General features: G+C 41.1%; 1 protein-coding gene across 2 annotated transcripts in view; it reads left to right on the top strand.

Moving 5' to 3' along the window:
- The window catches only part of LOC126412828 (centrosomal protein of 97 kDa), a 196,741-nt gene that overhangs the window by 40,416 nt on the left and 130,485 nt on the right, over positions 1-25,840 (top strand). For both annotated transcript variants that reach the window (XM_050082653.1, XM_050082652.1), the window contains 2 exons: positions 6,715-6,816; positions 8,982-9,178. In XM_050082653.1, coding sequence (XP_049938610.1) covers positions 6,715-6,816; positions 8,982-9,178 — 299 coding nt within the window. The remainder of the gene's footprint in view (positions 1-6,714; positions 6,817-8,981; positions 9,179-25,840) is intronic.

Below are 25,840 nucleotides of genomic sequence, written 5' to 3'. Positions count from 1 at the left end.
TGTGTGCTTGCGTGTTTTTCTTTTCTGAAGAAGGCTCTGGCTGAAAGCATAGTGTATAATAGTCTTTTCATTGTGCCTAAGTGCTACTCAGTGTGTCATCTTTATGGTGAGTACCAATGTATCTTTTCATAATTGTTTAAAAGATATGATAAAAAAGTACAATCAAAACTTCAGTTTCGACAAGCACTAAAATCACACTTATCTCTTGGCAGCCACTTGTCTGTTGGTGGTGGTGGTGGTGGTGGTGGTAGCAGTAGCTGTTGCCTCCAGATGTACTGTGTTATTTATTGTGTCAATTAATAGTAAGGTCTATCTTGTCCATAACATTTCATTTATTAGGTGCTGGAACATATTGTGTGTTGTCTTTGTGTAATTGATTACAATTTTGTTCTTCAGGGAGTATACTACATATGTAATTGATATCTACTGTTTCTAGTTATAAATGAAATCTTCATAATGAACTCTTCACTCATTTCACATCAAAGTTATTTGCAAAGCAGTTAGAAATATATGAAATTTGACATTGATTGGTGATGTAAACAGGGGGAAATCACATTCAAAGGTAGAAATGCTCCAGAAAAGCCAGGTGAAGGTTTCACAATGTGTGTTGATATATAATACTGTTCATAGGTCTTATTTCTAGTACTTACTTCAGATATCCAGTGAAAAGCATCTGCTGATATTGCTCTGCTTACCAATTCTACGAACCACTGGCAAGTAGAATGGTGTCAATAGCTGAAACATTGTGAAATAGCTTTTCTGTGGACTGATTCTTGTGTTTTGTTTGTATTTTACAAAATGAAAAATGGATCAATTCATAGTAGAAATCTTATGTCTTTTTAAGAAACATTCAAATTTTAATAAAAACTTAATATTAACAATTTAAAAAAATCACAGTTCTAACACTTATTGTTTTCTACAAATGAAGTCCATAGCAGAGTTTTCTTACATCAATTCGTAAGTCTCAAGTGTATTTTCACAACCTAGGACAGAAAAAACTAGCTTTGTAGTACTACTCTGCTGGAGTTGCCTGAGCACTGGTGGGCACTGATACTCTTCTCCATTATCAAGAGGAACTAGCAAACAATTCTCCTGCAGTGAATTCCTCATGGTTCTTTTCTCTGCAGTTGTAATGTTGTCTACCTGTGGAAATTCATTAAAAGTGCACTTTGGCTGCAGTGTTTCTCGTACAGCTGTAAGCAAGCGTTCTTCTTCTTCTTCTTCTTCTTCTTCTTCTTCTTCTGACCTCCAAGGCTTATCAATGAAATGCAGTGCTTTCAGCTTTGAAATCCTGCTAAATGTGAGTTCCATCCCAGAATCCATCATGGTCAAAAGTCTTTGAGCAAGGTTCTTCCTATAAAATGACCTGAAGTACATAATTTCCAAATTGATAGGATTCAGTTTGCTTCTGCTGTTAGCTGGGAAAAATTCTAACTCCACATTTCTTAAGTTCATATCAATAGGATGTGCAAGACAGTGATCAACAAAAACACCCACTGCAGGTCTGAGGATTAGAATAGGCCCGAGGTATCCCTGCCTGTCGTAAGAGGCAACTAAAAAGTCTCTCACTTTTCAACCCTGTAAGTTCAGGTCCCATTTTATGGTTTGACCTGCCACTTTCCAAATTCTACAAAAGTGCGAGCCATATGGAGAATGACACCTTACATGGTGCCTGGGTTACCCGTAGTAGTGCCCGTAGATTCGATCTCATTAACCTCTTGTCATGGTTTGCATCTCCACCTGCAATTCAATTGTGCTCCATTTCTAGGGACCTTGGTGTTGGTGGGCCATTGAACTATAATCTTCCTTCCTTCCTTCTTGTGAAACACAACTGACTCTTATTCACTTAATGAGCCGCATCAATGGGGTGTTGGGTTGATTCCATATTTTTTATATTTCCAGAAGGCTTTTGACACAGTTCCACAGGTGAGATATGTTAGCTGAACACGAAAACCAGCTCCGAAGAGGAGTACCCCAAAGATCATTGGTAAATATTGCTACTGTAACTCTCTTGTTCACTGATACTTGACAGTTACAGACTTAAAAACATAAAAATGGTATAGATACTTATCCGAGAAACTGTTGTGAATACATTAATGCTAATAAATCAATTGTAGCAAATAAAGTAATAAATAACAAATAAGACGTGCACTATATGTAGTTACCATTGTCACATAAAGGGTTGTAATTAACGTCTTCGAAACCAAAAACTCAGAGTTGGTAATATCTCTGGCAAAATACTAAAATCATGCTCATGGCTTGAATGCAAGGTCTTCAGTCACATATGGACTGCATCACTATCATGGGGGATATTTCCAGGCAGACTGAAATGCGCTGTTACCAGTCTCCCTTACTGTAAAAGATCTTAAGACACATTAATAATTAAAGGCCAGTCTTGCTACTTACATTCTCAAAGGTACTGGAAACACACTATAGACAACAACCATTGTCAACTGGTATTTTTTGTGATTTGTTAAAAGCATTTGATTTCACAATTCACTGTATTCTCTTATAAAAGCTCAAATATTATTGTATCAGACATCTCACTGATAAATAGTTTTTATACGTAAATTAAGGGATGTATCAAACAGTGGAAAATCTAAGATGGAATATAACAATATTATGAAAAGGATAGTTGCCACTCACCATATAGCAGAGATGCTGAATTGCAGATAGGCAACACACAAACACACACACACACACACACACACACACACACACACACACAAAGTCTCTGGCTACTGAGGCCAGACTGATAGCAGCAATGCATGTGGGAAAGCAGTTGGGTGTTTGGATTAAGGATGCGACTGGGGCAGGGAGGGGGAGGGATAACAGGGTAGGGATAGCAGATGGTAAAGTGCTACTTGTGGGAGCTTGCAGGGATGAAGTGCGGAGAGGGTAGGGCAGCTAGGTGCAGTTGGGAGGTTTGACCGGGGGGGGGGGGGGGGGGGGGCTAGCGGAAAAGGAAAGTATTGAAAAGATTGTGTGTGTGTGTGTGTGTGTGTGTGTGTGTGTGTGTGTTGGTGGAATAGAGTGCTGTATAGTGCTAGAATGGGAACAGGGAAGGGGTTGATTGGTAGGACCATGACTAACAAAGGTTGAGCCACCTTCCTCGATGTTGACCTCCACCCCCAAAGATGGCTACATCAGTACCTCCATCTGTATCAAACCTACCAACCACAACAATACCTCCACTTCGACGACTGCCATCCCTTGCATACCAAGGAGTCTCTTCCATACGGCCTAGCCACCCATGGCCAACACATCTATAGTAATGAGCGGTCCCTCTCGAAATGTACTGAGGCTCTCACTGAGGCCTTCATGGACCGTAATTACCTTCCCAACCTCGTACAAAAAAAAAAAAAAAAAAAAAAAATCTCCCGTACCTTATCTTCCCAGTCACTCAGCACCTCCAAAATTACCACTGTCTGGCCATAGAGCAGCATTTCCCTTGCGAATCAGTACCATCCAGGACTGGAGCAACTGACTAACAATCTCCACCGGCATTTCGACTACCTCTCATTGTACCCTGCAATGAGGAATGTCCAACCCACTATTCTTCTGACCCCCCTCCTACAGTGGTATTCCACTGACCACAATATCCTTGTCCATCCATACCCAACATCTGCTCCCAACTGCTTGCCTTGTAGCTCATATCCCTGTAAAAGACTTAGATGCAAGACCTGTCCCATACACCCTCTCACCACCACCACCACCACCACCACCACCACCACCACCACCACCACTACTTACTCCAGTCCGGCCACAGGCATCACCTGTTCCATCAAACGGAGGACTACATGTGAAACCAGTCATGCAGTCTACGAGCTAAACTGCAGCCACTGTGCTGCATTCTACGTGGGCATGACAACCAACTAACTGTCTGTCCACATGAAGGGCCACTGACAAACTGTGGCCAATAAACACCTGGACCACACCATTGCTGAGCATGCCACCCAACACAGCGTTCTTCATTTCAGCGATTGCTTCACAGCCTGAGCAGAATGGATGTTTCCCATCAACACCAGCTCTTCTAAATTGCGCAGCTGGGAACTCCCCCTGCAGTGTACCCTATGTTCCCATGACTCTGGCCTCCTGGCCTCAACCTTCATTAGTCATTGTCCTACCCATCAGCCTCTTCAGTGTTCCCATTTCAGCACTACACAGTCCTCTATGACGTCTGATCAAAAAATTCTGGAACTGTGTGTACAAAATTTTTCTACTCTTATCTTTACTTATTGTGTATGGGCTCCTTCGAAATGCTGTCCTCCATAATTGATACTCTATTTCCATTTCTGGGAGCAGTCTCTTGCTGGATCATGCGAAGCGCTGTATGCGGAATTTCTTTTATCTTGTCTGTTGTTGCAAATCTTCATCCTTTCAGCAGGGTTTTCAGCTTTGCAAAAAAAGAAAAAAAGTCCGCAGGGACCAGTATGGAGCAGAGGCAGCAGAGTATTTCGTTTTTTGTGCAATAGATGTGCACCAACAGGGATGAATGTGCAGGTGTGTTATTGTGATACAAGAGCCATGAATTGTTGTGCCACATTTCAGGCCGTTTCCTTCTCACACTTTCTCGCAGGCATCACGACATGTTCCGATATACCATCGATTAACAGTTTTGTCCAGTGACATGAATTCAAGATGAACCAATCATTCAAAGTCAGCATGGCTTTGACATGTGATCTGACAAACTTTCTTTGATCTTGAAGAACCTTTCCTGACCCATTGTGAAGCTTGAATCTTGGTCTCAACATCATAACTGTTGACCCATGTCTCACCACCAGTTATGGTTCTCATAAGGGACATTTTGTTCACATTTGTGCAATCCAAAAGCTCTTTACAGATTGCGAACCAAAGGTCTTTGTGATCTTGACTTATGGACCATGGGGCGAACTTAGAAGCAATACAATGCATCCCAAGGTGCTGTGTCAGGATTTCATGACATGATCCAACTCAAATCTTACATACTTCTGCTATCTCTCAGTCAATCTGTCTTAGATTGGTGCACACAGTTTCATTGCATTCCTGACAAGAGTGTCTTCGGTAGATGTCGAAGGACGTCCTGAACAAGGGTCATCTTTAACTTCTGTCCGGCTATTTTTAAACTGTATGAACCATTTGTAACACTGAGTATGCCTTAAACACTCATCTCCATAGGCTTCCTGCATCATTTTGTATGTCTCTGTAAAGGTTTTCTTGAGTTCCGCACAAAATTTAACACAGATGCATTGCTCGTCTAACTCTGCCATCTCTAAATTCGCAACTGTGTGACACACTGTTCTACTTAATACAGCACTGAACAATAACTAACAGACATTCAACAGTGAAACTTCTGGCAGTTACACGTTAAACATAAGCATGTGCAAGGATCCCAACTGCATTTTGCTCCAACAAACCATTGGTTCGAAATTAAGAATGTTCTGTAGTTTTTTGCAAAGACCTCGTATTCCACCAACACACCCACAGCCTTTTCACTTCTCTCCTTTTCCACTACCCCGTCCTCTCCCACTGCCCTCTGTCTAACAACCCGAATGCAAGTAGCTGACCTACCCTCACTCCTCCTTGGTCCTCTATGCTTCCACAAGTAGCACTTTTACTGTCTGCTACCCCTACCCTGCTATCTTTTCCCCTCCCCGCCCCAGCCTTATACTTACTCCCTCCACCTGGGTGCTGGTTGCTATCCGTCTGGCCTCAGCAGCCAGAGACTGTCATGGATATGCGAGTTGTGTGTGTATAGTGTATTTCTGACGAAGGCCTTGTTGGCTGAAAGCTCACTTTTCTTCAGTCTTTTTGTTGTTCTCTTATGTGACTCATCATCTCTGCTATATGATGACCAGCAACTACCCTTTTCCTAATACTGTTTGGGGATGTAGCACATCACCTCAAGAAATCTAGGGAGTGTACACAGTGAAACAGCATCTTTGGAATGGAAAAATAATCACTGCAGGTGTACCAAAACAATCTATATTTGATCCGCTTGTGTTCTTGTTACGTATAAATGATGTGCCATTGTATATAAGGGAAGCAGAAATAGTTTTCTTTGCTGATGATGCAACTATTAGTATCATGTCTAAAAGAGTAACTTCACCACTTAAAAAAGTAAATATTTTCTTGAAAATTTATAGCTGTTCTCTGCAAATGTATTGTCACTGAATTAGGACAAAACACAACACATGCTTGACTGTCACTGAATTCAGATAAAATGCGGTACATGGAATTCAGGGCTGTAGAAGATGTGACCATGCCATTAGAAATAATGCCTGAGGGTAAATTGGTAATTAAAGTTGAATCCTGCAAATTCTGAAGTGTTTATGTTGATACTAACTTGACCTAGGAGTCACTCTCAGTAGACTCGAGTACAAGCAACACATCTAATATTCTTGGTGTTGGTGGAATGTTATGCACTAATCTTCCTTCCATTTTTTTGTCAGTCTGTGAATAGTATCAGAGTTATTTTTTATTATTCTTATCCCCCTCCACCCTCTGCCAATAGTAAGCTGATGAGAACTGAAATAAGGAAATTATTATGAATTTAATCAAACAACTATCTGTGTGGACATCCATCAGTACTTCAGTATAATTAGAATGTAGAACAAGACTTCATTATTGTTTTTCTGTTGCTTACCAATTTTTAATATCTTGTAAGTGAAATCTGCTGCTTGTTTGTTTTTACTTGTATGTATATTTAAATACTTCTTTTTCCTCTGTCTACAGACAATTGAACATCTGAACACTAATTCAAATTTGGAGCATTTGGATTTGTCAGACAACAACATTGTGCATATTGCTGATTTGTCTTATCTTCCAAGACTTAAGGTAACAAAATTTTAAAATATGTTTCTTCTTGTAAATGTTTGTATTCCAGTTTTCACAACGAGGTTTTTTTGCAGTCTCATATGGAAATACTTTCTCGCTATGGTGCTAATTTAATGAAGATGAGTGCAAATTCAAATGCAGTAGTGAAAAATATGAGATGTGGATTAAAATGTTGGCATTGAGATATAGTCAAAAGAAAACAAATAATTTGATTGTATAAGTATAAGATCCCCATAGTTGACCACTTCTGTCCATATACATATGGGAAGGGGGGGGGGGGGGAGGGGGGTGACAAAAATATGAGAACACCAAAAACACAACACATTACCATGCCTAATATGGTGCAGTAAACCTGTTGTCACTCAAAACAGCTTTCAGCCATCTTGGAATAGATAAATATAGGGCCTATGTGGTTTTCAAGGGAATCTTGTACCATTCTTCCTGCAAAATAAGACAAGTTCACATAATGATGATGGAGGTGGACAGTGATTATACTAGAAAATAGATCACAAAGGCTCAATCATATTTAGATCTGTTGACTGTGGTGGCAGGGGAAACATGATATTTCATCCTTGTGCTTACAAAACCAGTCCTGAATGGTGTTAGCTGTGTGGGCAGGAGCCCTGTCGTCTTCAAACAGCATCACCAGTGGGAAACAAACATTGTACAATGGGATGGACCTGCTTAGCCTAAATGGTCATGTAATCCTTGGCATTAATGCAACCTTGCGAAGCAACTGTGGGGCCCACGGAATATCACAATATGGCTGCCCAATCTCCGCCATGTTTCACTCTGGGGAATAAACATGGCCAGATCTTGGAAATAATTTGAAACACTCATTCAAATAAATGACTTCCTTCCTTTGCTCCATAGTTCAAGTTTTATGGGTTCAACGCCATATTTTCCTGTTATGGGTATTTGCACCACTGAAGAGTTGTTTTGGAATTCCAGCTTGCCTTGCAATTCACAACTTCTGGAGCCCCGTTCATGTTGTTTTTAGTGCTGCCAGGGTTGTTGAGTGCAACATCCAGTTCTACAATAACTTTTGCAACTGTTTTCCTGTTGTTTTTTGTTGCAATTGGATTCTTTTCAAGGAACATCTGTCCTGATCACTCAACATACTCTTTCATCCACGTTGTAACTTAGCAGATGATTTTTTTTTCCACTTTCCCTCTGTAAGGTACAAATCTTTGATAACTATGCCTATATACACACCAAACTCATTTGGCTAGGCTTCCTTGCTTACAAAACCACCCGCCATACAAGCACCAACAACTTGCCAATGTTCGAATTCGCTGAGGTATGACATAATGCCATCACAGCTATGCAGAATACTGTTCTGAACATGGATAACACTTGCGTTGTATCGAGGACATTACACAGCTGCTGTTGATGGTCAGATACAACAGCACATCTTGCAGACTTGGCTAGTATCTGCATCTGCATGCATTTCTCAAGGTTTTTCCATATTTTTGTCCAACCCCTTTTATAGAAAGTGCTTAATATACTATACTTGTTTTCTCTAGAGCTAGAATTTATCTAGATTAGTTTCTCTAAAATTTTTGCCAAATCTATTCATAAACATTTCATGATGTTTCCTTTAGCAAAACCACAGCTGATTACTTTCAGTGTTTTTGGCTAAGTGAACTAGTTCATCAAACTTCAGTGAGAATGGACATTAAATGTTCCCAAATGAAAAGAAATGTAAAGTGCAAATGCATAGAGAAGCATGAAGCTAGAATTGTAAAAGTTTGCTGCCACGTACACTTCTCCTGTAGACACTCGCAAATCATAGGGAGACACAATATTGAAGTAGCACAACATGTTTCGCTAATCTGTAATTATCTTTTTCATATTTTATCACCATATTCCCATAATTTACTAAATTGTTTTATGTATTAGTAAATCACAAATGAAACAAACTGCTTATTCAAACTATTAACTTCCTTTCATAATAGTTGTGTATTTATTGAATTATGTATGCAAGCACAAGTGTGTGATCAGTCTCGTTTATGTGCCTGTCGACTACTCAATGCCTTTACTATTTGGTGAGTTTTTACATGTTCTCCTAAATGATTGAAGTACAAATGTCTTTTGTAAACCATTAATTTTGTCAGTATCCTGTAGTTAAAGAAGACATTTCTAACCCAAAATAACATTTTCAGCAACTTCTGCTCTACGGAAACCGTATCACGCAGTTGCGGCCTTGTGAACGTAATCTTCCAACAAGTCTAACTGTGTTATCAGTTGCTGATAACCATATTACGGACCTTAACGAAGTGGCCTATCTGTCACACTTAAAAAATCTTCAGGAACTCAGTATTGTAGGAAATCCGTGTGTAACAATGACTGGTGGCTCTGTGTATCCTTTACCTATTTTTTATGCGTATTGAGATTAACAGGAGATGATTCTACAATCAATGTGTCAGATACTTATGCTGGTATTAACGGTATTTGAACTGCTGGCAGCATGGTAAATTAGTGAGCAGAAATGTTGCTTTTGCACATAGCAGTTTCCTTTGGAGAAGTCTAGTTCACTTTATTGGTGCTGAGGTGATTAGTAGTAAGTAGCATAGAAGCACATTTTTTGAAATATACAGCACCCTAGTTACATGCAACTTGCACTTGGGAGTATCGTGTCTAATCCAGAAATAGCATGGCCTTGTTGCTAGTTCTCCACTTACCTTGCTGTTGAGAAAACTACATTAATCCTCGTACACTATTTTCTCTTTCTTTTCTCTCTTTCTTGTTGATTCATTTCTGCAAGAGCTGCTCCACAGGGGACAACATTACAGAGATCTCAACCAATTTAGATTCCAAGCTTACCTATTTATCAAGCGACTTGTATGTCGTAGCTGCATTAACAACATGCTGTCTTCTCTTCAGTCTGCATCAAAATATATGAAATTGTCATTGTCATCTCATATTCATTGTCTGTGGGCAACATGACATTCAACTAGCAAATTCAGTGTTATACTTTTGTGAATAACATAGAATGTTGTGTATTTGTGGTCACTTAAAATTGTGATTGCTAGATGGCACCAGTGATGGGCTGTTGGCACAGGGTGCTAGATTGCATGTTAAGCATTTATGTGCCCACCACAAACAAAAACGATTGCACTTATTGACTGCTGACATTGTTCTCACCGAGCGAGGTGGCGCAGTGGTTAGACACTGGACTCGCATTCGGGAGGACGACGGTTCAATCCCGCGTCCGGCCATCCTGATTTAGGTTTTCCGTGATTTCCCTAAATCACTCCAGGCAAATGCCGGGATGGTTCCTCTGAAAGGACACGGCCGACTTCCATCCCCATCCTTCCCTAAACCGATGAGACCGATGACCACACAGTCTGGTCTCCTTTCCCAAACCAACCAACCAACCATTGTTCTCACTCGTGGTTTTTATTATTTCGTCCATCTCAGTTAGTTTGATATAAAATTCAGCTGCAGTGGTTACTGGTTTCGGTCTGACATGCCAATTCTCAAACCACACACCTTGCTATTGACCATAATTATTCATACAGTATAGTGCCAAAAGGCACAACAAAGCATACAGGGGCAAGCAGTGCCCTCACTGATCTTAGCCGGTATGTCCATTGTTGCAGATTGGCACAATTAAACTATATTTCTGACTTTGGTTGTGTCAGTCGGTAGCAATGGATGCCAGGCTAAGATCAGTGAGGGTATTTCCTGGTCACTGTGTACTTTGCTGCGCCTCTTGGAACCATACTGTATCAACAAAGAATGTAGTTGAGTTAAATCAGGTGATGCTGAGGGAATTAGATCAGGAAATTAGACACTTAAGGCAGTAAATGAGTTTTGCTATTTGGGAAGCAAATAAATAATTACGGTTAATAGGAAGGTGTGTGGTTTGAGAATTGGCATGTCAGCCCGAAACCAGTTACCACTACAGCTGAATTTTATATCAATGCAACTGAGATGGACGAAATAAAAATAATCAAATTTCCATAAAACCATTGTATAGTGAAGTAATATTCTAACTCAAAAATTTTGGATGATGTCAAACGAAGGTATACTACAGATCTATGCACAAGAGCTACATCAGATTGGAGCTGTTTTCAACTTTTTAACAAAGGACTGGTGTTTTGTGAATAAAATGTGATGGAATTGCTGGTGATACAGATTAATGTGCTGCTGGATCTATGATAGTGTGCACCTGATTCCAAAACATAATGAGAATTTCTATTAACGCTGTGTAAATTTTGATAATGACCATGACAGACTTGATAAAACCATACATGAGGGAGAAACATGAGATACACATTCTGCATGGTATGTAACATGTACTACCACTATATAAAATTTGCTTGCTCCAAATTTGAGGTCTCTTTCTCCTTCCAGCTTTAAAAACAATGTTGATAAACATCTACATTTACATACATACTCCCCAAGCTGCCTTATAGTGCATAACAGAGGGTACTTCGTACCACTGCTAGTCATTTCCTTTTCTGTTCCACTCAAAAACAGAGTGAGGGAGAAAATGCCTGACTGAATGCCTCTGTATGAGCCCCAATTTCTTCATGGTCATTACACAAAATGTTCATTGGTGGCAGTAGAATTGTTCTGCAATCAGATTCAATTTATGGTTCTCTAAATGTGTATGTGGAAGAGACCTGGAGACACTGGAATGTTTCAGATAGATTATGTGGTGGTCAGACAGAGATTTAGGAACCAGATTTTAAATTGAAAGACATTTCCAGGGGTGGATGTGGACTCTGACCACAATTTAATGGTTATGACCTGTAGACTAAAACTGAAGAAATTGTAAAAAGGTAGGAATTTGAGGAGGTGGGACCTGGATAAACTGAAAGAACCAGAGGCTCTAGAGAGTTTCAGAGAGAGCAATAGGGAAAGATTGACAAGAACTGGGGGAAAGAAGTACAGTAGAAGAAGAATGGGTAGCTTTGAGGGATGAAATAGTGAAGGCAGCACAGGATCAAGTAGGTAAAAAGATGAGGGCTAGTAAAAATCCATGGGTAACAGAAGACATACTGAATTTAATTGATGAAAGGAGAAAATACAAAAATGCAGTACATGAAGCAGGCAGAAAAGAATACAAACATCTCAAAAATGAGATTGACAGGAATTGCAAAATGGCTAAGCAGGGATAGCTAGAGGACAAATGTAAGGAAGTAGGAGCATGTATCACTAGGGGTAAGGTAGATACTGCCTTCAGGAAAATTAGAGAGACCTTTGGAGAAAAGAGAACCAACTGTATGAATATCAAGAGCTCAGATGGAAAACCCGTTCTAAGCAAAGAAGGGAAAGCAGAAAGGTGGAAGGTGTATATAGAGGGTCTAGACAAGGGCGATGTACTTGAGGGCAATATTATGGAAATGGAAGAGGACGTAGATGAAGGTGAAATCGAAGATATGATACTGCATGAATAATTTGATAGAGCACTGGAAGACGTAAGTCGAAACAAGGCCCCAGGAGTAGACAACATTCCATTAGAACTAATGATAGACTTACGTGAGCCAGCCACATCAGAACTCTACCATCTGGTGAGCAAGATGTAGGAGACAGGTGAAATACCCTCAGACTTCAAGAAGAATATAATAATTCCAACCCTAAAGAAAGCAGGTGTTGACAGGTGTGAAAATTACCGAACTATCAGTTTAATAAGTCAGACTGCAAAATACTGACACGAATTCTTTACAGAAGAATGGAAAAACTGGTAGAAGCTGACCTCGAGGAAGATAGGTTTGGATTTTGTAGAAATGTTGGAGCATGCGAGGCAATACTGACCCTACGACTTATCTTAGAAGATAGTTTAAGGAAAAGCAGACCTATGTGTCTAGCATTTGTAAACTCATTTTGGCAATGTTGTCTGGAGTACTCTCTTTCAAATTCTGAAGGTGTCAGGGGTAAAATACAGGGAGCAAAAGGCTATTCACAGTTTGTACATATACCAGACTGCAGTTAAGAGTCGAGGGGCATGAAAGGGAAGCAGTGGTTGAAAAGGGAGTGAGACAGGGTTGTAGCCTATCCCCGATGTTATTCAATCTGTTTATTGAACAAGCAGTAAAGGAAACAAAAGAAATATTTGGAGTAGGAATTAAAAACATGGAGAAGAAATAAAAACTTTGAGGTTTGCCCATGACATTGTAATTCTGTCAGAGGCAGCAAAGGACCTGGAGGAGCAGCTGAACAGAGGAGGATATGAGATGAACATCAACAAAAGCAAAATGGAATGTAGTTAAGTTAAATCAGGTGATCCTGAAGGAATTAGATCAGGAAATTAGACACTTAAGGCAGTAAATGAGTTTTGCTATTTGGGAAGCAAAACACCTGATGATGGTCGAAGTAGAGAGGATATGAAGCGTACACTGCCTATGGCAAGGAAAGCGTTTCTGAAGAAGAGAAATTTGTTAACCTCGAGTATAGTTTTAAGTGTCAGGAAGTTTCTTCTGAAAGTATTCGTATTGAGTGTAGCCATGCATGGAAGTGAAACATGGACGGCAACTAGTTTAGACAAGAAGAAAACAGAAGCTTTCGAAATGTGGTGCTACAGAAGAATGCTGAAGATTAGATGGGTAAATCATGTAACTAATGAGAAGGTACTGAATAGAATTGTGGAAATGAGGAATTTGTGACACAAGTTGACTAGAAGAAGGGATCAGTTGGTAGGACACATTCTGAGGCATCAAGGGCTCACCAGTTTAATATTGGAGGGAAGTGTGGAGGGTAAAAGTCGTAGAGGGAGACCAAGAGATGAATACACTAAGCAGATTCAGAAGGATATGGGTTGCAGTAGTTATTCGGAAATGAAGAGGTTTGCACAGGATACAGTAGTGTGGAGAGCTCTATCAAACCAGTCTCTGGACTGAAGAGAACAACAACAAATATTTTCTCAATAGTGTTCCATTAAGAGAATATTATCTTCTCTCTGGGGATGCCCAGTTGACCTCACAAAGCATCTCTATAATATTCAAGTGTTACGTGAACCTACCAGTAGCAAATCTAGCTTTGATTTTTTTTTCCTTTAATCAGACCTGGTGGTGATCCTAAACACTTTAGCAGTACTCAAGAATGGGCCATACTAGTGTTGTGTAAGTGATCTCCTTTGAGCTACATTGTCCTAAAATTATCACAATAAACCAAAGTCGACCATTTGCCTTCATTACTACTGTCCTTTAAGTGCTTATTCCATTCCGTATTGTGTTGCAAGATTACACCTAGGTATTTAATCAGTGTGACCATCAAGCAGCGCACTACTAATGCTGAATTCGAAAAATGTAAGTTAACACAGACGAGAAGGAAATACAATCACATTTCCTTCTCGTCTGTGTTAATTTACATTTTTCTTCATTAGAGCTAGCTACCATTCATCACCACAAACTAAAAATTATGTCAAAGTCTCCTCCTACAGTCAATAAAGAAGGACACCTTCCTGCACACACAGCATCATCAGCAAACAGCCCCAATTTGCTGCTCACCCTGTCCATCAGATCATTTATGTGATATGGAATAAGAGCTGTTCTATCACACTCCTCTGGGGCACTCCTGATGATGCCCTTGTCTCTGATGAACACCACCAACTACAACTTTCTGGGTTCTGTTTTGTATGAAATCTTCAGGCCACTCTCATAGCTAGGGATCTATTCTATATTCTTGTAGCTTCATTCACAGTCTACAGTGGAGCGCCTTGTCACACACTTACTGGAAAGTTAAGGGTATGGAATCTGCCGGTTGTCCTTCACCCAGGGTTCACAGGATATCGTGAGAAAAGGGCAAGTTGAGTTTTACTTGATTGATAGTTTCTAAATCTACACTTAATTATGGACAGGTGTGCCTCCATCTCAAGGAAATTTTTTTATATTCAAATTGAGAATATGTTCAAGAATTCTGCGGCATATCAATATTAAGGATATTAATCTGTGATTTTACCGATTCTTTCTTTTTACGCTTCTTACGTACGAGAATCTCCTGTACTTTTTTTCAGTCACTTGGCGCCTTGTGCTTGATAAGAGATCCATGATAATACCAAGTTAAGTAAGGGACCAATTCCATTGAGCATTCTATGTAAAATCAAATGTGTATTTAATGCGCACGTATTGACTTGTCTATTTTCAACTCTTTCAGTTGATTTTCTATGCTAGGAATGTCAGTTATTATGCCCTCCATTGAAGAATCTCTATGATGGTCAAATGACACCATGCTCTTTTTTTAACAAGGTGTAAAAATTTCTTCTAACTTTTGTCTGGCATCATTTTCATGTTCTTTTTTTTAACCTTGAATGCAATAGTGTCTGCATCCTCAGCAGTTTCTGAATTTTGTTATTGAACCTAGAGGGATCTTTTCTGTTCTTAATCAACTAACTCGGCACATACTTCTCCGGTGTGCGATTTACAATCTTCTTAAACTTTGTCCTTAGTTTTTCTAAGTCCATCATACTGGAACCTAATGATGTCTATTCACTTTCTAACTGTGATGCTAGTAATTGATTACATGCCCTTTCTAACTTATCATGTTTCATACGCAACAATCCATGATTTAAAATGTGCCAAATTTAAGGTATGCACTGTTGACATTTTAATTGTAAACACTGTGAATTAAGTATGATGGATTAGTTGATTTTGAAGCATCGTTATAACTATGGCCAGTAATTAAAATATAGCCAGTTCTATATGACGCTTAACTACTGTGCGAAACCCATCATAATGACCTATAATGGCAATTGTCTGCTTTCAAGTATTACACCAGCTCCTGTGCAGATCTGCTGTTAACAGTGTAGGGGCAGCAAGAGGTGTTTGCAGAGGACTGGGGAAAAAGCCAGCAGAAATACATCACAGTAAAACACAGGATTTTTGTGAATTGTTCACATTAAAAATTCAAGAAATGCAAGATACTTAATTGTTTGTCTTTATAAACTTCAGTGTCATCATCGTCATCAGCATCATCATCATAATCATACCACCCATTTGTTACAGTCAATATGAAATACATTCATAGCACATTTGGTGCGATCTTTAAAGCGTAAAGCGGGTCTTGGGGGGTCTCTTGGCAGGTACTATCTCACTTAGTAGTGTGTGTTGCAAAAGATGGGAGTGACCGATAAGATTCAAGTGTCCTGCCACTGCAGGTGATGTTCCTTGAGAGTAGGGTGATACTTAGTAGCTTCACAGCATTCAGAACCATTTCATATGTTACATGGTCCTTCCATGTTATGCTTAGGATGTTTTGTAAGCATCACAGGTGAAAGGTGTTCAGCTATGTTCTTGTTTGGCATATGATGTCCAGGTCTCAGCACCATGAAAGAGAGTGCTCGGCATGCTTGCATGATTGATTAACATTTCTGTGGTCACTGTGAGGTGTTCGTTGTCCCATGCTTTTGTGTAGACCGTCCAGAAAGTGCTGTTCCAATTCTTGGGTTTTTTTTTGTTGTGCAGAGAAAGATCGTGTGACACTAGTGAACCAGGCTAGCAGAATTTTTCTATTGCTTTCAACAAGGATCTATCTAATTTTATGTAGACATATCTGTGTATCCTTGCACCATAATCAGTCTTCTTTACGTTGAAGGCATGGGGACGATGTTGCAGGCAGCAGCAGATTTGTGTGTAAACCTTAGGAGGTCATCTTGGATATGTGCTATGACTGTTACATTGGCAGCGAATAAAAGTTTGCTAGCAAATAAGTCCTTGTGATGGCACTTGGATCTGAGTAACAACTCTGTGGGGGGCCTCAGCTTTCAGTTGTTGGGTACAGTTTTTACGACCTGGCTTCCTGAGCTCTGGGGACTGGTAAGTGTCGCAAGTCATCTGTTACCGTAAGCTCCGGGCATGCTTCGATGACCACCGTGTGGTGCAGCAATGAAATGTTGTGTGTTTCCGAGAAGGGGCCCTTGATTTCACCGCCTGGACTACAAAGCAGTTACACACCTCTATAAAAAACTGTAGTCTCCCCCCCCCCCCCCCCCCCCTACACCCCGGTTGTATAAGGCTTGCTCAGGCATGCAGGGCTGTGAGTCATTGGACATTTGTTTCCCTATCCCTAGCATCTCATGGGATCCCAGTTTAATGATGTAATCAAACTACTACAGAACCAAGTACGGTAAGAAGCCCCAAGTACGGTAAGAAGCCACTGACAAGGAAGGCCATTTACCACTGGCACAACAAATTTGTTACGATGGGTTGCTTGTGCCCAGCAAAGAGAAGCGGATGTCGTAGTGTGAGTGAAGTGAATGTGGAGTGCATATGAGAGACATTAATGAGTCCAAAGAAATCGGTGCGTTGTGCATCCCGTGAACTCGAAATGGCTCCAATGACAGTGTGGAAAGTCCTGTGACAGAAGCTGTCTATGAAACCATTCAAATTGGAGCTAGTGCAGAAGCTCAATGATGACGACAAAGACAAGTGTTTTGAGTTTTGTTCGCACTTGCAACAATTGAATGAGGGTGGGGATGGCATTGTTGATTGCTTAATTTTTAGTGACGAAGCCACTTTTCACACTAATGGGAAAGTGAACAGGCAAATTGTTGAATCTGGGGTACAAACCACCCACATGAATGCATTGAATTTGAGTGCGATTCCCCAAAGATAAATGTTTTTTGTGCCTTGTGATGTCGAAAACTGTACAGGCCATTCTACTTCGCTGAGAGCACTGTCACTGAATACTCCTACTTGGACATGTTGCAGCAATGGCTGATGCCTGAAATGCAGTCGGACTCTCTGTTCATCTTTCAGCAGGATGGGGCTCCATCCCATTCACATCGTGAAGCTCATGGGTACCTGAACATGGAGCTGCTGCATCAGTGGATAGGTCTTGCTACAGAAGGGGACAGATCAATGGGGACACACTGAAGATCTGGTGTATGTACCACCTCTACCATGTGATGTAGCAGAGCTCCAGGAGAGAATTCGGGAAGCCACTGCCACAGTCGATGATGCCATGCTGGGACGGATATGGCAAGAATTTGATTACCATATTGACGTCTGCCAGGTCACTAATGGTTTGCGTGTCGAATGTTTGTAAAAAAACTTTCAGAGTTTCTCTTCAAAATGCAATATGTATGACATTTGTACAATGTTTAGTTCTTCTGCAATAAATAATTGAAAGTTTTTCCGGACTTGTTGTACACCCTGTACTACTGACTGAATGGTTGTACCCTCAGGTGGTACCTACACCCACTCATCAGAGAGAGCTTGGTTGGTCAGTCCTCCCGAAAAGAAGTAATAGGGCATTAGTGTGCCATAACACTTTCATTGTAATCAAGAGAACTGTGGGAACCTATTGAGAAGGTCTCCCCTTTTTATATTCACAAGGCATTGGAAGGTAATGTATCACTTCTAGTTGATGAAACTTCTAATTCAAACCAAGTATCTATGCTTCTGGGATGTAAGGCCTTAGGTGACTACCCATCGACTCTGAGTTGCATAATACCCTTAACTTTAGTAAAGGCGTGATTACCTGCTCCGATATAATGGAGATGTACGTGACTACCTGCTCCGATATAATGGAGATGTACCCTGTGGAGTTACGTGAAGAATGGAAAAATATGGGTGTCATGGAAGTGCAGAAGTATATGAGGCAAATTGGAAAAATCTGCAACATTAAAATAAATGTTTAGTATTCCAGAATTACCTGAACATATCCTTGCAGGCTGTATTCATCTTAAGATTGCCTGTTTGTTCCTAATCCAATGTGATGCTTCAAATGTCAAAGATTTGGCCATACCACTAAGGAAAATGTATAAACTGCCCCAGGTATCACCCAGTATGGAGCAGAAAGTGTGAGGATTACGATGAGGAAAGGAAAATTCAGGAGTTGAAAGTCAAGAGATGCATACCCTATGGTGAAGTTAGAAAAGCTCTCAAAGCTATGCAACCTCCGGTTTTTGCTACTTCTTTTGCATCAGCCCTTAAGAATCCAATTACCAAGTGTGATGCCTCCTAACAAACTCAGACCACAGATTAAAGTACAAACACAAGCACTTGTCAGTTTGCCTGTGGGGGAAACACTACGCTTGAACAAGAAATCATTCGGAAGCCGTTGGCGATAGGCTCACCACCTAAGCCACATACCATCGCCCACCATGAGAAGCCCACGGAGCTGTCCCCTTAGCCCAAGTAACCAACTTCTCCCATAAGTAAGGAAAACGTCCTTCGAAAAGTAGTTCAGTCAAAGAAAGTAGCAATTAAACCTTCCGATTGGTGAGCTCTTTCCCTCTCAGATGGGAACTGTGCTCTTGAGGATATGGACTTCCAATTAGAGGAACTGGGAAGACAGCAACTAGCTAATGTTTCCCGTGACCTCCCCAGTAAATTGCTGCCTTCGAGGGAGAAGGAAAAGACCAACTATTGCTAAACAATGGCTCCCTCAGGGACTTCTGTGTTGCAGTGGAATTTAAATGGATACCTATTACATTTGGAAGAATTACAGCTCCTGGTACAGGAGAAACCGTCTTGCATCTGCTTACAAGAAACTCATTTTAAAGTCACCGACGCACCTGCATTATGGGGTTACCACCTCTACAGGATGGATAATATTGCTGGAGACAGAGCTAAAGGTGGAGTGGCTGTTTTCAGATGCCAATCCTCTCCTGTCTCTCTTACCATGACCATAAACACAGTTACCATGAAAGTTCTAACACCATTTAACATCACAGTATGTCCTTTGTATCTTCCACCTCATGATACTTTGGATGCAGGCACACTGACAGAACTCTTCATGTAACCATAACCCCCCCATTCCTCTTTGTTGTGGACTTCAATGCACACAATATGCGTGGGGCTCGGCTACCGCTTGCTTCAGGTGTTGAGTGACTCATCCATTGTGAGAATATCTGCCTTCTGAACTCAGGTCAGATTACATACTTTTCCACAGCTATAGGGTCTTTTTCAGCCATTGACCTTTGTTTTTGTTCTGCAGCTATTGCAGACTCAGTTCAGTGGGAAATGGCAACGTTCTAGTGACCACTTCTCAGTGTGGATCCATCTGCTGACTTTGGACGGTGGCTGACAGGAGACCACGAATACGGATGATACAAAAGGCAAATTGGTTGCAGTACAGTTGACAGGCTATTTTTGAACAAAAGGATTGTGCACAGGAGACAGTGGCCCACATCCCATGAGAGGTCCAATGGGCTGGCACAGAGCCCATCCCCCAGTCTAATAACCACCTCAGACTGTGGCCTGTACATGGGTAGAATGAAGACTGTCGATTGGCAATCAGAGCCAGACGTACAGCTCTGCAGATCATCAATCACCATCCAACTACAGAAAACCTTCATGCCTAGAGTTCTGAAAGAGCACAGGCGAGGCGAGTGATAAAAGAACAGAAGAGTGATTCCAGGAAGGAATTCACGACTGCCATTAATTGGTCCACTGCCAGTGCGCAAGTTTGGGAATTAATAAGACGGATTTCAGGCAACGGCAGTACAGGTCCCTTATAGCCTTGTCAAGTAATGAGGTCTTGGTGGATGTGCTAGAAGACGTGGCTCAGTTTTTGGCTGAACACTTTTCTACTGTCACTGCATCATCCAGACAAGCTCCTGCTTTTCAGTTGTTTCATTGGACTGTGGTTATCAGGAAGCTCAATTTCTTCTCGCGTAAGAACTCTACAACCTTCCGTTCTCCGTGTGGGAACTAGAATTGGCTCTGTCTGCGGCCACAGATGCTGCTCCAGGACCTTTTGAAATCATTTATGCCATGCATTCATCTGTGCCCTGAAGCGAAAGGACAGCTCCTCTCTTGTTTCACTCAGATCTGGTTTGATGGACATTACCGCACGACTTGGAAGGAGGCAATATTAATTCCATTCTGGAAACCAGGCAAGGACCATAGCACCTATTAACAATAACAGGGCTGTAGTCATTTCCAGTTGTATGGGTAATACTCTTGAATGTATGGTCAACCACCACTTCATCTGGCTGCTTGAATCCCGAGGTTACCTGAGCCGCTCCCAGTGCGCTACCATTCCATCCTTGCCAACTTAATTGTACTGGAGACGGCGATACAGGAGTCCTTCTTACACTGAAACCATTTCGTGTGTGAGTTTTTTGACCTCAGAAAGCATACAACACTACTTGGAGGTACAACATCCTTCACCAACTTCATGAATGGGGACTATGTGGATGTCTGCCACTTCTTATCCAATCCTTTCTCGAGGACAGGCGTTTTTGCTGTCACGTTGGCGATGCCCTGTGTGACTACTATGTTCTGGAGAATGGGGTCCCCCCCCAGGCGGTGTACTCAGTGTCACTTGTTTATCAGTGGCATTCCTTTTGCAGTCAGGAGCCCTGTCAAATGCTCTTTGTTTGTCGACGACGTCACAATCTTCTACTCTTCCTGTGATCTTACAATGATAACGAGGCAGCTACATCTGACTATTAGGAGGCTGGAATTCTGGACGAGGACAACTGGTTTTCGGTTCTCACCATAGAAGACTAAATGTGTCAGTTTTAACGGTGCTTGTCAAAGTTTTAAGCAACCAGTGCTCACAGTGGGGGACAATATTTTATGTTTTCAGGAAACTGAGTGCTTGTTGGGTTTATTATTTGACTCAAAATTAACTTGGCTCCCACACCTGAAAGACGTTTGAACAAAGGGCTTCCAGTCAATGAATATTTTGAAATACCTTAGCGGAAGAATGTGGGGAACTGGCAGGTCCCGCCTCCTGCAGTTTTATAGGGCATTTGTTTGATTACATTTATATTATGGCAGAGTGGTCTATGGATCAGCTTGTATTTCTTACATCAAGATGTTGGACACTATCCACCATGAGAGCATTCGGGTATCGACTGCAGCCTTTCGGACCAGCCCAATTCAGAGTCTGTGTGCAGAGGCTAGTGAAACACCTTTCTGGATTTGGCGATGTGTCCTTCTGTGATAACAGGCACTGAAAAACTCAGTGTCACCTCAGTCATTGACGTTTAGTGCAGTGGTCCAACCCAACTTTGAAGGCTGTTAAGGAATTGGCCCCATGCAGCCAAGCCGTTTGGGATAAGTGCTACTGACTGTTTCAAAGTTCTGGATCTATCAGACCTACAAATACCAGATACACAGCCAGGGATGGAACATGTTGCCACCTTGGTGTCTTCAGAGGCCCAAAGGGATTTTAAGCTTGATACAGTACAATTAAACTTGTACTCCAGATTACGCTTTCACAACTTTGTTTTCGTCAATTTTAAGTACGTACCACAGTTCTATCATTGTTTATACAGATGGATCCCAGCAAGAGAATGTCCTCGGTTGTTCCACTGTTTTCCATGATAGGGTTTTCAAAGTGCGTCCTTTGGAACAATTTACAAATTATAGTGCAGAGTTGTATGGCATTATGATGGCACTGGTGAGAATTCACAGACATCACTGTACATGGTTTCTTGTCTGTTCTGACTCACTCAGTGCACTACCAGCATATCACCAAATTTATCCAGCAGACCAGTTGATTCAGCTCATCCATTACTCATTTCAGCGGCTCCAACACCGTACAAGGTGGTGATCTTTTGGTGGGTACCTGACCACATCAGGATGCAGGGAAAGACATGGCTGACAAAGCAGCCAAGGAAACATGTCGGGATGGTGTTGTGTGTCAATGTCCCACCCCGTAATATGCCATCATCTCATTTTCTGACAGACATGTTATGCGTCAGTGGGGGGACTGAATGGCTGCAGTCGCTCAAATTGAACTCATAGCCATGGTGGACTTCATGCCAGCCTCACTATTGGCTGGAGGTTCTGCTTGCCAGGCTGCACATTGGACATAGCCCTTTAACAAATGACTTCCTCCACTGGTGGGAGAATCTACCACTCTGTGAAGTTTGTGGTGTGCCGCTTTCAGTTCAGCGGATTTTGGTAATGTGTGTCCTATATACTGATATTAGGGCATCTCTCAGTCTCGATGGAGATCTGTCCACCATCCTTGCCGATACTGATTGCAGTTTTACTAGAGTGGTAAAATTTTGTGAACTGTCAGGCCTCATCCCTAAAATTGATGGGGAAAGGAGGCAGACTTTAATACACTATAAACTGCTCCGCATGTGGGGACAGCCTTCGTCCCCACCCACAAGATTGGCATGCTGACTTTTTGTCAGCACACTGATGACCATGATGTTGAGTGCCCCTCATCTCAAATCTTCTGAGTAACAAGATTTAAAAATTTAATTCAGCCGTGATGTGTAGATGGATGTCCTGGTTTGTTTTGCTGAAAGCGACTTTGAGAACTAATAAGAAGAATATAACAAACAAGGTTATACCCAGTACACAGTCTTGAAGGACTCCTCTTTGCACAAGAAAAGGATCTGGTGCGCTTCCTCCAAATACCACAGCACCCTCCATATTCTTGCGAAAAACTGTGGTTGTCTTCACTAGTATACAGTCCCTTCCTCCTGACTGTATCAAATGCCTTATTTAGGTCAGTGAAAGCAATGAACAATAGTGTCTTCTGCTCATGGTGTTTTCCTGAATTTGTTAGTGTGTGAAGGTCATATCAGTCAGCCAGCTTCTCCAGTCTGCCCAGCACCATAAGGTCAATAGCTTCACCACAATTGTCTTTACCTTTGTGTAGTAATGATATTGGCATCACATACATCCTGCTGCATAATACCCTTCAGTCCAACATTTCAATAAAATGTAGAACACTGGGAGAAGCAGTCAGTTTGATAAGTTCTGTGTCTGTGTTGTCTTTACCAGGGCATTTTCTGCATTTAAGCTATGCAGCAGCTGCCTGAAGCGCCTGCTTAGTAGGCACAACATCCAGCTCGTGGCAAGTTGACAGTTGGAAATGTCTCCTACTGCTCTTGGGCTGATGTCGAGCAGGTGTATGTAGAGATTGGAATAGTGTTTCACCCATCGTTGCAATTATTGACTACAATTTGTGATGACTGTTCCATTGATCTCCTTAAGTGGGGCAGTCTTCTTTACAGGTGGGCCCAATGGCCCTTTTGATACCCAAATACACTCTGCTGCTGTTTCCAGTCTCAACCTAACCCTGTATAATTGCACAAAGATTCTTCCAGCATGTTTTAACGCAGGTACAGACTGTGTGCTGAACGATTGTCATTGCTTTGCTTTGATCCCTGTGGGTAGTGATGCAAGGGTTAGAATGTCAGTCAATAGTGCTTAGAATCGAGGAGGGGTTTCAAGACATCAATACTCTGAGAAACCAATCCTGGGTTTTAACTTTCAAATTACCAAATATATATTCTCAACAGTGTTTTATGTACTTTTACCTGTTGTAATTTCTCAAGAAAATTATTGGTGGAGCGTTATAATTTTGGATAAGACTTCAGTGTCAGATTACGGGCTAGCATACATTGAACAGCTTGAGAATGACACGAGGCTACTTTCCAGGGGGTGTGAAACTGATGGGCAAGTGTTTTTTGTTGTGTTTTGATTTGAAGGTGACTTTATCTCATGAAATCTAAAACTCCTAGTTTTCTTTAATTTACTGGCTACAGTGCAGTATGTTATCCTGCAAGAGAATGTTTGTGCAAGTTGGCATACTTTGTATTAAGCAGCAGTCACATAAGGTATTCATAGATGTGTTGATAATATGAGCTCACTATAGTCAGATGACATTTACTGTATTACATTAAAAATTAAAGTATCTGATCATATCTGTTGGTGGGGAAAAAAAAATACATAATTAAATGGTATTACTTTATAGAGGCACACAACTTAAACTTTACTTACATCCAGAAGGAACACTGTCCACGTACTTGTAGTGTTCATTAATGACTAAAGCCCTCTTGATACTGATTATGTAAGTCTTTTGCTTCATATGTTGCACACTTTTTGTAAATGTTGTTTGTATCCATATATTTAGATTCGTTGTACTTTGATGTCTGGTGTTCTATCACGATAACTTCTGTTCATTGGGGACTCGTGCTTCACTTTTACAAAAAGGGATAGCACCAAGACTATCATTTACTTTACTTGACCCTAACACCCCTGTGCTGCCAGTATGGGATTATGTATAGCAAAAATGTCGTTGTATTATTATGTTGCACCTTTTTAAATACAAATTACGACCTTCTAAATCCATGGTCTCTGCTTGGAATACATTGTATTTACCAAACCCAGATAATGTACTGTAGTAATCTGAAAACCATTGAGTAGTGTATGGAGGAGAGAACATAGGATATCGGTATTATGTTATATCCTTCCTATTCCGTATGCACGTGTTGTTTAGAAAGGATGATTGTCGATAATCATCTACCTGAGCTCGAATTGCTCAAATTTTACCACCATATAGGATATATATACGGCACAAAATAACGTGTTTCTGTGCTCATCTTGGAATGCAGGCTTTTTTAAAATCATGTGTTAATGTGGTTTCAGTGTTGGTTTTTCTAATGTTTCCCCCTCGTAAAGATGTAGCAATGCTGCTATTGACTCCAACTTGGTGAGGGTCACACACTAACCAACAATATTCCCAAAGTGGCAGTTGAGTGTTTCGTGGGTGCCCATCTTCATATGTTAATTACTCATAATGAATACCTTCCCAATGATTTTCCTCTGGCAATACTTTCCCTTCAACTGGAGATGTTTCATGGCACGGACTCCATGAGACACAGTGTTAGGCTATCACCCTTACTAATGACTGCTCAACTGTGACTCATTGACTCTCAGAGCTGAAGCTTACTGGCATCCCAGAGGTGCTCAGTACATTTGGGGTCAATGACCTCGTGGGCAATAAAAGGAGCCTCGCATCCATGGAGCATTCTTCAAATCTGCCTTGCACATTTAAGATGCAGATAGTGCAGGTTGCTTGAATCATGCTGCAAACAGTCGTACAGGTGCACATGATCAAACAATAGGGTCTGTATCATTCAGAAATGAGGAAGCATGTCAGACCTATTCAGGATTTCGATCCTCCTCATGCAAACACCTCTCCACTCACTTCCACCACCTGCCTGATTGGTGGCTTAAGAGTGTATTAATATTAATACCATATCATTGATATCTACCTGTGTGTCACTTTGACACTTCGGTGTAGGTGACACTTTACAGTTGTAAAGAAAAGCATCAAGTGTGTAACACTTGTGCAATGCTCAACGCGC

The sequence above is a fragment of the Schistocerca serialis genome, chromosome 7, assembly GCF_023864345.2.
Source record: "Schistocerca serialis cubense isolate TAMUIC-IGC-003099 chromosome 7, iqSchSeri2.2, whole genome shotgun sequence".
Classification (NCBI taxonomy): Eukaryota; Metazoa; Arthropoda; class Insecta; order Orthoptera; family Acrididae; genus Schistocerca; species Schistocerca serialis.
The sequence above is the reverse complement of the archived record's forward strand: the minus strand, read 5'-3'. Positions and strand labels throughout refer to the sequence as shown.